This window comes from Aythya marila, assembly GCF_965140915.1.
Source record: "Aythya marila genome assembly, chromosome: 2".
In the NCBI taxonomy this organism is placed as follows: Eukaryota; Metazoa; Chordata; class Aves; order Anseriformes; family Anatidae; genus Aythya; species Aythya marila.
The window spans coordinates 102,185,397-102,198,016 of NC_139043.1; the positions used below are offsets into that span (position 1 = coordinate 102,185,397).

General features: G+C 38.6%; 1 protein-coding gene across 5 annotated transcripts in view; it reads left to right on the forward strand.

The window, feature by feature from the left end:
* PTPN2 (protein tyrosine phosphatase non-receptor type 2) overlaps positions 1-12,620 on the forward strand; it is a gene marked incomplete at its 3' end in the record, with an annotated part of 31,046 nt that overhangs the window by 16,031 nt on the left and 2,395 nt on the right. For 2 of the 5 annotated variants that reach the window (XM_082752637.1, XM_082752634.1), the window contains 4 exons: positions 3,301-3,510; positions 5,102-5,260; positions 8,270-8,448; positions 9,921-10,124. In XM_082752637.1, coding sequence (XP_082608763.1) covers positions 3,301-3,510; positions 5,102-5,260; positions 8,270-8,448; positions 9,921-10,124 — 752 coding nt within the window. Of the gene's footprint in view, positions 1-3,300; positions 3,511-5,101; positions 5,261-8,269; positions 8,449-9,920; positions 10,129-12,620 lie in introns of those variants that run through there. The other 3 variants (XM_082752635.1, XM_082752636.1, XM_082752638.1) reach the window with 3 other exon arrangements.

The following is a 12,620-nucleotide window of genomic DNA, read 5'->3' on the forward strand; positions in this document are numbered from 1 at the left end:
GCCACAACAACAAAAAATTGTATGTAATTGCTGTTGTGGCTGTATATGTATGTACATATGTAATTGCTACAGTGATTTGAAGGAATTTCTGAAATATGGCGTACACTTGCTTTTACACTTGTGAGAAGCTCTCATATCACTTTCACAAATTGCAGGAGGGATTAGTTCTGCTTCTCGTGACCACAGAAAGAAGACTGGGATGTTAGGAAAAGTACTTGACACTGAAGGCATCAACTTCTTTTAAGCATTTTCATCGTATTTCACTCCTTTTCATACTCTCAGATGACTGAACAACCTGAAGTTGTTCTGAGACTTTTGTACCCTTTTTGTTTTTGGACGGTTTGACACTCACTGTAAAAAGATTGTGATAAGGCTCATTTTGTTGTGAGTTCATCCGATTGCATTATATCATTTTTCTGCTCGAGTCCTTGTGTAGATGTTTGCTTGTATTGCAACGCTGCTGCTGGTGTTGCCAGCAGTCAGTGGAGAACCTGTGCAGTGTGGTGATAACTTTCCAAGTTAACCAGTTCTAGCAGTGGTAGTTACTGGCTGTAAGCTTATCTCAGTATTTCATGAAATTTTCTCTGGAATGCTTTGACGCTTATTGAAGTTGTCTGTTTTAATACTGTCCCATAATTTTTCTAGGAGTTTGTCAAGTAGCTGGTCTTACAGAATAAATCCTGCAAGAATATGTTGTAGTCACTGTAGATAAGCTGGTTCTCAGTTGTCAAGCAGAAGAGCGTTCTCTGCATGTAAAAATTTATCCTATTTATAGATCTGGTAAATTTATACTGCCTGTCTGAATCTTGAAGCCCGGCTTTTTTCTTTAAAATAATATCTGGCTTCTTGGTAACATTTTAAATAGAAGTGGTTGTTCCTGAAATTGAATTTCTGTTGGTCAACAGTTGTGAATCTTCAGCAAGCCAAACCTTCTCTCTCTAGAGTCTTGCACAAATTCATGTAAGTGATACCTGTGGTGCAAGCTAGCCACATCGCCTAGTAACAGGGGGAGCTCTCTAAGAAAGAATGGTACAGATAGTCACATAAAGACAGGATTTCAGTTGTACAGCTTGACTGCCAAGCACCACTTGAAAGAGTTTTTCTGTCTGAGAGAAAATGTGGGAGGTTTGAAATAGTCAAATGGGATTTGGCTGTACTGCAAGTTCAAAGAACACCAGCCAGTTTCAGTGCTCTGAAATCGGAATTGCAAAGAAAGATGAAGAGACTAGATATTTTTAAATGAGCTGAAGCGAAGGAAAATTGTGAAAGGGATAAAGCTTTTTAAAAAAAAAAAAAAAGAAAAAAAAAGGGGGGGGATAAAGCAGTATGGAGAAAAAGAAAAAAAAATAATTCTGTGGGCCAGAGCTGTATGAGACGTACAGCAGCAGTTAGATCCTTCCTTTAGGCACACCTGTTCTCAGATTAGTAGTGTATGTGCAGGGTGGTGCCTGGGCATGTGCGTGAAGCCCTGCTGTGTTTTTTTTGTTTTGTTTTAGGATGAGGATACACCTAGTGCTTGATACAGTCTAGGATTTAAAAAAAAACAACACATCACCTGTATTTTTAATAGATAAGCGATGGTTTTGTTATCTTGAGGTGTAAGGGAGGCTTTGTATTTAAAAATCCTCGGGGGGGAGTATTAATTGCCACTTTCAGGATCATGTAGATTCAGAAGAAACAAAACTTCTCTTTACCTAATACATACGTTTACCTCCTCTCCCTGGTTTTCCTTTCTTTTGTTTGTAAATCAATGCAGTATTTTTCTTAGAAATGAAAGAAATCGTGTAGCATCTTCTTTAAGATTTTATCATTTCCAGACTTCTTACGAAGAATATACCTCCTTCATGATGCTTAAAAAAATCAGCCATTTCAGTTCATAAGTGAGCTTACTCGCTAGTTCAAAACCTAGATACAGAAGACCAGTAATATAATCGCAGCAGAAAACACAAACTTTTAGAAATACTTCCTTTCAGACAAATAAGAAAGAGAAATCACCACTTTATTTACGCAATTTAGGAGGCTTTCGTAGGTTTACCCTCTTAAATCTCACTGCAGACTCATGTACAAAATATGATGGTTCAGACTTAGTCCACATTAAGCTCTTAGCCAAAAGATGAAATATTCCTGTAAAATGTGCATTTGAGAATGACTGAAGTCATGCCAATATTCCCTGTTTTCTTTGAATCATTCTTGCAGCATCAGGCATTGAAGGCAAAAGACAAAATATGAGACTATTTTTTTTACTGTGGTTAACAATGAACTGAATAATTTTAGTTTAACAAGGGGTTTTCATAAGTTGTCCCTTACAAGAAGTTAAAACAGGCCGAGCAGGAGATGAACCGTAGAACTTACTTGAATTACATAGGTATATTTTGGTGGTGCTGAAAAAGAAAACTGGATTTTCTGAAATATCCTGGCATTTTAAATCTACTTCTGTTTCAAATTTGTGGAGATTTGTGTAGGTTTAAATCTATGGAAAAACAGACAAAATGGAGGGATGGTAAAAATAAGGAAACCTTTCTAAAATTCATGAGCTAAATTGGTGATCAAATTGTCTCAAAATTGCTGTAAAAATAAAAGAAGGGAGGCAAGGGGTAGTATTTTATAGAATTCACTTCAGATTTGCTGTTAAGATATGATCCAAATTTGTGATCAAAGCTTTTCAGGATACTTCCAGGCTCTCTTACTGTCATTTCATTACTTGCACTTAGTTGGTTGTGTTCCCAAAGAGAGGGGGAAATGTTGCATTGTGTTAAACTCTGTATTTCCTTACACTGGGTGAATGCTTCAAGCTGGGTCTCACAGCCTGGTTACTACAGGCCTTTGCCACAAAGCTTCCTGCTGTTGTATCATTAGTATAAAGGAGATGCTGATACCTCTTGGTATTAAAACTTGCTTTGAACAGGAGTGGAGAGTGCTTACAATGCTGATGGGTATTTTTTCAGTCCTGTCAATGCTAGCAGCCTTGTAACTTGCTGTCAGCCATTAAGCTGCATTAATGGCTGAAAAAGGGATGTTTTGGGGCAGGAAGTAAAACAAACAAAATATTAACACTGGAAGCTTGAGAAGAGGAAAAAAATGTTTGGTAATAGTTGCAAAGGGGAAAAACTACTAACGTGGATGAAGAACTGCTTCAAATTGCAGTGCTGGGTGCCCTCCAACAGCAAGATCCTGGGTTGTTTGTCGAAGCGGGAGGTTTGAAATAGAGAGTAGCTATTGATTTGGATTGGGGAAATGTGTGCTAACTAAACAAATGTGGAGTACTCTCTAGTTGCATTGTTTATTTGTTTTCACTTCTAGAGTGGCGAGTCCAGGATGATATCTCATTTTCATTATACTACGTGGCCAGATTTTGGAGTTCCTGAATCCCCAGCTTCATTCCTCAACTTCCTTTTTAAAGTCAGAGAATCTGGCTCACTAAGTCCTGAGCACGGACCTGCAGTAGTTCACTGTAGTGCGGGGATAGGACGATCCGGCACGTTTTCATTAGTAGACACTTGTCTTGTTCTGGTAAGTGATCAGTTGATTTGTCACCACTTCCCTTCCCCTGACACCCTGCCTTTCTTCCCCATTTTTGGTTGGAAGGCTTTAGAAGCACTGAAGTTAATGATGTCAGTGAGAACTTTGGTTAGGGCATCACACTTCTTTTTTTCTTCATGTTTTAATAGCTTAAAAACACAAGCCTTGCAATACATTTACAAATCCCTCTTGAAGTACTTTACACGTTTTCACAGCTTCCTGGAAAGTAAATAAGAAGCACTCTTTTATGTGAGATGTGTGTAGAATAGATGGAGGTTTTGGTTTTTAGATATTAATTTAGGCTTGCGAACCGTGTCCTCTGTAATCGCTCATAATTTGAGCATATTGTATATGTTAAGTATTTATTTAACAAGTATTTAAGGTTTTGTTGGATTTTCTGAAATTCTAGATTCTGACTTTGGTTAGGCTTGGTATTACTGAGCAGTATAACATGGGCTTAAGCCAGATAGGATTTCATTAGATTGGAGGATTGGAGCACCTGTCATATGAGGACAGGCTGAGAGAACCGGGCCTGTTTAGCTTGGAAAAGAGAAGGCTGAGGGGAAACCTCATCAGTGCATATAAATATCTGAGGGGAGCATGTCGAGGATGGAGCCAGTCTCCTTTCAGTTGTACCCAGCGAGAGGATGAGAGGTAGTGGGCATAGACCGAAGCACGAGAGGTTCGGCTGAATATGAGGAAGCATTTCTTCACTGTGAGGGTGACAGAGCACTGGAACGGGTTGCCCAGAGAGGTTGTGGTATCTTGTTCTCCAGAGATACTCAAACGCCGCATGGATGCCATTCTGCACAATGTGCTCCAGGTGATCCTGCTCAGCAGGGGGGCTGGACTGATCTTCAGAGGTCCCTTCCAGCCCTGCCCATTCTGTGATTTAAGTTACGAAACAGTCATCTTATGTTTTGGGTAGGCCCTCTCAATTTATTCGTTATTTTTCTGCAGACTTTCTTTTTTTCTGTGTTCATAAAAAACATAATGTGAACTGTGATGCAAGTATACATTAATACTAAAAACTCAAGTGAACCTTGCAACAAGCACAGGTATGCAGTTAAAAATGCCCCATGAATGTGTAGTATGGGGAAAAAATGCGTGTTGCTTGAATTAGAGAATCTGCTTTAATTAAAGAAACCTCTGCTTCATTCATTCCAAATTGCCATTCTGTTCAGGAGCAATAGGAAATACTGTTTTATGGTTCTTACTGTGACAGTCTTTTTTTTAAAAAAACAAAAACAAAAAAAAAAAACAGTTTTGTTGAAGTACAAATTTATGTGTGAATAAGGCATATCTAGATTTTTAAGACTTGATATGAGGGTACTGATTTATTTGTTTAAAACATGATCATAGATTTGTTCATTATAAGCTTTCATTAATGGTTTACTTTTTTTCCTGTGAAAACAATTTAGAAACTTGGAGATGTTAATTTCTTACATAACTAATATAAACGTAATGTGAAGAAATTTCTTTTTTTTTTTTTCAAATTGTGACTCATTTTTTAATTGTAATTATTTTTTGTATGTTGTCTTTATCCGTACCTGTGACACTTTCAATATAACCTTCTTTACAGATGGAAAAAAAGGACCCATTTTCTGTAGATATTAAGAAGGTATTACTGGATATGAGAAAATACCGAATGGGACTTATTCAGACACCAGATCAACTAAGGTTTTCATATATGGCTGTAATAGAAGGAGCAAAGTTTATTATGGGGGATTCAACTATACAGGTAAATATTTCCATGTGTTTAAGCATAAAGAGTAGAATGCCAACAGTAGCTTAAAAATGAGCTCCGAACTATTTTAAAACAAACATTTTGTGAGACTGAAATGAACTGCCTTTTTCAATAGATGCCTTGAAGGTATTAGAGGTGTATCTGATTAGCCTTTTCTAGCTGCTAAACTCTTAATCCTATGTAATTGTCTCCTCTGAGATAAAGTACAAAAATAGCTCATTACCATGGTTTTGGAAGGGTTAAATCAATATCTTCAATACTATAAAGCAAAAGCAACACTCGGTATCGCTTGGAAAAGATAGCAAAGATCTCTGCTGTGTTTCTTGATCCTTGCTATAAGTTTATCTAACAGTAAAATTGCCTGATGCTACAGGTAAGTTTTATTAGTATAGCTTATTTTTTTGTATCCTTTGCAACTTGTGTTAGAGTTACTAGAATGTAGCTGAATGTAATGAGTTTCAGGGCAGCGATTACGGTATCTCACCAGTACATTGGTGTTGTTTGTGATACTTACAGTGGCTACAGCTGCTTTAAATGTCTGGTGCTGGGGGTGGAGGGAGGACCAGAAGGAGAGGTTGTTTAACAGACTTAATTCTGCTTTCATATGCTAGGGTTTTTTTAATGATTTTGCTGGTTTGTTAAAATCGTGAATGAAGCAGATGAGCCGAAACACGTTTCCTCTTCTGTGGTTCAAACGCTGCTAACCAACGCCTAGGGAGTTTGCTGCTGGTGTGAACACCTGTACCAAGTGCCTAGAACACTGCGTGATTCATCTTAACGTGTACAGTAGTTTAACCTCCTTACTTTCTGGAGCATTCTTTCTGGTGGTAATATTTTTTTTTTGCTTTGTCCATTAAAAAGCTGTGCTTCAAACTGAGCAGCTCCAGTTCCCACAAATATCCACGTAGATTGCAGGATTTCTTGTTTCTGGATACAAGGAAGCTTTGTCAATTCAGAGTGTTGCTTGTCAAGTTCAAATGTGTTTTGTTTGCACTAAGAGCACACTGCGGGCACATTTCTTCACTTGCGGAGGTGGTTGTTTTGTGTTCTCTGATGGTTCAGGTGACCTTTCCTAAACCAGTGTTTTCTGTAATGTACTTAGCTATCCTGGTGCTTTCCAGGGCATCAGGGTCATACGTAGAAAATCGATACTTGTTTCACCCAAGTTGGCAGTACTTCCAGGAGCGTTTCTCCATTCAAGGACAACTAGATCTTTTTCACCCATGGAGAACTGTCGCACTGTCCAGAGCATCAGAGGTGTTTCCTTCTTTGCAAACAAAGGCAAAAAAAAAAAAAAGCAGGGGTGAGCGTGAAGTCAGAGCAGGCTTCACCACCAAGCTACTTCTAACACTACCCACAAGTTCAGCTCTGACCTTTCAATGTTTTTTGGTAAACTCTGCAGGCAAGCACAATGCACACTTGGACCTTCGCTTGCTTAAAGTATTTGTATCAGGGTAGGAGACCCTCCCTCTCATTTTGAAGGGATCAACGCTCATCATGAAGCCGCACAGGGGTGTGTGACAGTGTGCTGGTGCGTGGTTCTGTAGCTGAGACAATGACTTCCTTCCCGATTGTACTGCAGTATGTAAAAGAAGGGAGGTCGAACAAGATTAAAGTTTTCATTTCTATAAAATTTCATCTTATAATAAAGATAAATTACTGTTTTAACAACATAGTAAAATAACTTGTCACTCTCTCAGGAAAAAAATGTGTTGAAATGAGTAGTGGATGGAAAATGAATTTGTGGCTTGGAAAGGACAAAGAAGGTTTAACTGCTTAGATCCATCGATGTGTTTTGCAGATAAAGAACAGTAACACCGCAGCTTTGTACTGAAATTTGTGAATGACAAGTACAGTTCAGAGGACTCACCTGATCCAGTCAACCGAACATCTTAACGTGTCTTTCCCTTCTCTCCATTCATTCTAAGAGTTAATACAGGCCCTAAAACTTAGCTCCCTTACACAGACATCTCTGTTATAATTTTGAGGGTGACTGTCTCTGTTTCGGGTCTTCCTGTGCGCTTGTTACTCCATATTCAATCAGTATTTGTCTTAGCCAGCAAGTCTCTTACTGACACAACCCTGTCCTCAGAAGAGGCTCTTTCTGTGGCAGTAAGATGAATCTGCACTGTGGGTTTCCATAAGTTGTTCGTGTCTGTTTTTTCACATCAGCCTCTGAGCTTGTTTAGGTTAGTCCAGCAAGCTTGAATTCATTCCACAGGCGAGAATCTAACATGAGTTTTTTGAAGAGTCAAATTACAATTCATCTTTCTAATCATACACATTTAACAGCACCTCATTTTTGTTTCTGAAGTATTCAGTGTCCTTGTTGGCTGGCTGATTTGTGTGAGAAGAGCACTGGTTTGTTTGGGGGGGGCAACTTTTTTTTTCCTTCCTGTTACATTCTGTTACCTGCAGGTTTTCTGCTGTGTAAAATTTTGTTTATGCAAGAAAGTCTTCAGGCTAGTCATAGCTGGGACAATTACCCATTAGGAAAACGATGTAGTAGACCAGTTACTACTGTCTACTGCTCATCTTTTATTTTTCCTTCCATGTTATTTCAGACTACTTCTCAAAAAAAAAAAAAAGGTGAATTTCTTTGTTATGAGGCAGTATGTCTTCTGGGCTGATGGACATAAAATGAATCAACTAGTAGATTGCAACTTTGGAGTAAATAACCCTAGATTACTTTTTATGAGGGACTGTAAATTTCTCCAATTTCTCCCACCATTCCTTGGCTTCCCCGTATCTCTGTGGAAAGTTCTCTTGGACATTCTGAATATTGTAGGAATTGGTTTGGGTGGCCATTTATCTAATGAGAGCTGCTTTGCCTCTAAAGATGTGATGTGAACCTCCTTGAAAACATTGTCGAACAATTCTTTTTTCTCTTGATCTGATAGCTCCCTTAATCTACTTCTTTGTTCAAGATGTCTTTGCACAGAATGGTCACTGAATGCCCTCAGTGTTAGGGGAATGTTTGAAATATATTCTCCTTGTTTGCAGAAACGGTGGAAGGAGCTCTCTAAGGAGGACCAAGCACCAAGTTCTGAGCAGTCTCCTCCACACCCAGCCAAAATAACCACAGAGAAGTACAATGGGAACAGCATAGGCCTGGAGAGCAAAGATCAAACGGAGAAAAATACTGACCTGCCCTCTAAAGTTCAAGATGGAAACATTGAAAGGTAGGTGAAATGAAGAAATAGTTCAGGAGGCAGAGACGTTCCTGAGAGGCTGAATTATTGTCTGCTTTTCTGATCTTAGGAAACCGTCATTATCTTCCTTCAGCAGAGGGAAAGGACAGGTGGTATTTGGCAGTCTTAATTATTTTTTAATAAAACAATATATTTCTTGTGATAAAGCTTTATTGTGTAAAGGACAAGAGAAGGAAGAACGTGTGTCAAATTGAAGCAGCTAAATCTCATGCTTGAAAGCATTTTCTTACAGACTGTCTGTGAATTCCATTGCACATGTGAATTAGGTCTAAAAATGCCCAACAGAATTTGATACTAATGTTTAAATACTATAGCAGCTTACCTTTGGAAAAATACATACTTCAGAAGCATGGGGGTTTTAATTACCTACCACTTCCTATGTGGTGCTTGAAATGGTGTTGTGGAAGCCGTACGTCACCCTCCATGCATGTTATATTTCTGCCATCGATAGATTTCTGTGGTCTGGTTCTGGCATCTGACTTTGTCTCGCTGTCAAGTTAGCCCGTGTCACAAGCACCAACGCCTCAACTCCTGGGCTTACTCTAGCCAAGGTTCCTGCACACAGCTGCACTGGGAACTGCCGTCTGGGTTGCTTTGGGATCTGTGTCATTGGGGTCTGCCTGCGGTACCTCAGGCTGTTGATACGTGGCCAGAGACCAGGACTGGACTGTGCAGAGCTGTGCAAGCACAGGAAGGAACAGTGCCTGTTCCAGAGGACTGCAGACATTCCATGTAGATAGAGTGAAGTTTGGAAATAACAGATGGCTACTAACTTTTATGTCTTTATCAGTGTTTTGAGAGAGAGAAAACTGTTTTGCATGTGTCTGAAGGCTGCTCACAAGCACAGAGAGGGGTTATGGGTGTGTGTGGTGTGTGAGTGCTAGGACTGGGACGATCAGAGGCTTTTTCTTGTGGTAGATCCATGGTTTTTTTTAGAGATGGTGAGGATGCTTCTGGAGACAGAAATCACAAGAAGGCCCTGGTAGCGTAACAGCACGTAGCTGATTTCTGCTTAGCTCACTTGGGATTTGGTTTCCAAGCTAAGACGAGCACCATGAAAGTCTGCATGTGGACATGAGTAGGTTAGGGTCAGTATATCACTGAGTTCAGTGTGAGCTCCGTAGTGGAGGCACACACTTAAATGTTTACATGTAATACCCTACACCACACGTAGCTGCAGCCTGTGTGCAGTAAATCTCAGCCGGCAAGTGGGGCACTGATAGTGAAAGATACAGAGCAATTAAGCTCATTCTGTTCCCTGTAAAACACTTACATCTTTACATGTGTTAGCTAATTCACAGGTCTTCACTAAACTGAAACCATCTACATTAAAGTCTGTTAAAACAGATTAAAGATTATGTTTGGAAGAAGTTTGTTTTAATATTTGAAAAAGCGTTTTTCCCATTGCATAACTTAAAATTTATTTTTCTTTTTTCTTTAAGTACTGTCCGAAAACGGCTGCGAGAGGATAGAAAAGCTAACACGGCACAGAAGCTGCAGCAGATGAAGCAGAAGCTAAATGAGACTGAAAGAAAAAGAAAAAGGTGGTTATATTGGAAACCTATTCTCGCTAAGATTGGGTTTGGTACACTCATTTTAGTTGGCGCTTATTCTTGCTGGAAAATGTATTTTCAAGAACATTCCTTGTAAGTAACAAGTAAGCCTGTCTGCTCCAGCAGCTAATTTTGCTGCAAGTGAATGTCCAGGGGTGTGACTTTAAGCAGTAGACTCCTTACACCTGGAATGGGTACAGACCATTACATACTATAGAGAAGTGATGTAAACTTGATCATATGTCGACATCTCAGGACTTTCCATTGCAGGTACTTACGAAAATGAACTGCTACCCTCCCAACAAAGTTTTTTGTTTATATAAGCAGGTACAAACCTGCTGCAACTGTTTATACACTTTTAAAAATGGTGATCTGCCGGATCTTGAGCAAACCCTGAACCACAGAGGTTTAGCTACTGAAGGCTGTCTGAATTTCAATTTACATGCCTGACATAAGCAATAAACAGTGTTGTATCATTTACGTTATTAATACAAATAAGTTATCCTTAAATGTGTGTAATGTGTAATGTACCAGTGAGCATAAACATTTTATATTCTTACGACCTAGGATAAATATATTTTATAATTGCATATTTAATCTTTTTGTAGTTCACTGTACTTCTAAAGGCTCAGTTTGTACAAATTTCTGACCAAAAAGAATTTGATTTTTGAAACTAAATGTAATTTGTGCATGGAAATAATAGTGCAAGCATTCCCCTTACTTTGACTTTCAGATTTATATGAGCAGCTAGGGGTCTGATGAAGCACTTACCAATTTCTACTCTGTTAATTTGCATTCCTTATTTATTTTTTGTAGTTTTCATTATTTAAGTAAGGCTTGGAAATTTGAATTTTTTAAGGCTTTGGAGAACTTAGCCCCCACTGAAAAGCATACTGTTAAATTGACAAATGTATTCAGACTTCAGCTACTGTTTGAAGGCCAACGTTGTTAAAGTTCTGACATTCCATTAAATGTGAAGCATAACGTTTTGTGTGTCTATAGATTTTAATTGCTATAAAGAATAAAGTCCACTTATCAGTAATATATGTAGAAAGCACAGCAAAGGAAACTAGTTTGTCTTCCAAGCGTGGTACCGATAGGAAGCGAATGTTGGTAGTATTCTTCTGCAGGCAGTATTTTCAGTTGTGCTAGCCTCTTCTGGAGGCTCACAAATTCTAGAATTGCTTCTCAGGTTGCCTACCTCATTTATTTAAGAGGCATGATGGTAAAAACACTCAAGGACTATATTTTGAGACTACCTATCCTACAGTCTTGTTAATATTATTGAGTACACCCTTGCCGTTACTTGGGCAATAACACTTCCCAAATAGTAACCAAACATAAATCATTTGCTGTACTTCAGGTTGTCCTCACAGAGGTCGTATGTGGCATATGTAGCTTGTTGTCATCCAAGCTGAAACTTAATCATTAGTGGTATTGGACTGCATTTGGAAACCTGGATTTTATTTATTCAAGCATTGACTTGTTGAATGACTTCAGAGAAGTTGTTTTCTTGTTCTGTTTTCCCAGTTTGTTTCCTGTTGGGTGAGGTATTTGGGATTGGTTGGGTTTTTGTTTTGTTTTCTTTGGTGGGTAGGATTTTTTGTGCTTATTTTTTTGGTCCTTTCATAAAGCACTTTTTGGATTTGTTGCTGAAAAATACTGAGAGAGACAGATAATTACCTTGCTCCTCCTCCAAAGGATTTAACTTGAAAGGTTCCCAGTGTGTTCAAGTTTAGTTGTAACGTACAGGCACGGGGCCCGAACAGTCTGACGTTAGCTACGCAAAGCTGTGTTGCGTGTACTCTTTGAAATCCTCATTTCACAATAGTTAATACTATTTTGGACTGCACTGTTTATATAGTAAACAAATGCTTATGTGTCCAGATAAGGAAAAGTGTAGTTTCTTGGAACATAGAGTTATGTATTTGGGAAGTCATGTGTCAGTAAAACAAAGATAATTTGTATTGTGGCATTACTGGCTGTGTAATTTGCTATTATACAGCTATAATAGCAAAGTGACATGCTGATGGCTGTGACGCACTATTGGCAGCCAGCTTACATATTTTAAGGCACCCATAATTTTGCAAACCACAGTAACTTAGCCAACAACAGGTTTGCTGGAAGATTCTTTTGTTTTATTATTCTTCTTTTTAAAATTGGGAAGATTTTTCTTTAAAATATTAGCTGTAGCTGACACAGTATAAGTTTATGTGCCTTATAAAAGATGTTTTGGTTATGGAAAAAAAATGTGGAATGTAACTAAATGCTTTTATAGCAAAGAAATATTCCAGATTTTATTTGAAATGCTTAAAAGCAGCTATGGAAAAAGTGCAGGCAAAAACTTTGCTGAAAACATTGTCATTTATCAACTTTCTGTTTGTATGAGAAGAATTTTCCTGGGCCACCAACATCATGCAGATACTGAGTTCAACTTGGGTCTTGTCAAGTTGTCCCTTGAAATTTTCCCTGTTTCCATCTTCTAAAATTTGGCTTTTTTGTTCTTTGAATCCTGAGGAGGCATTCTGCTTTTCTGGGTGAGAGCATGTGAGGCAGGGCCCGAGGGAGCCTTCTTAGGTCATCTGGCTT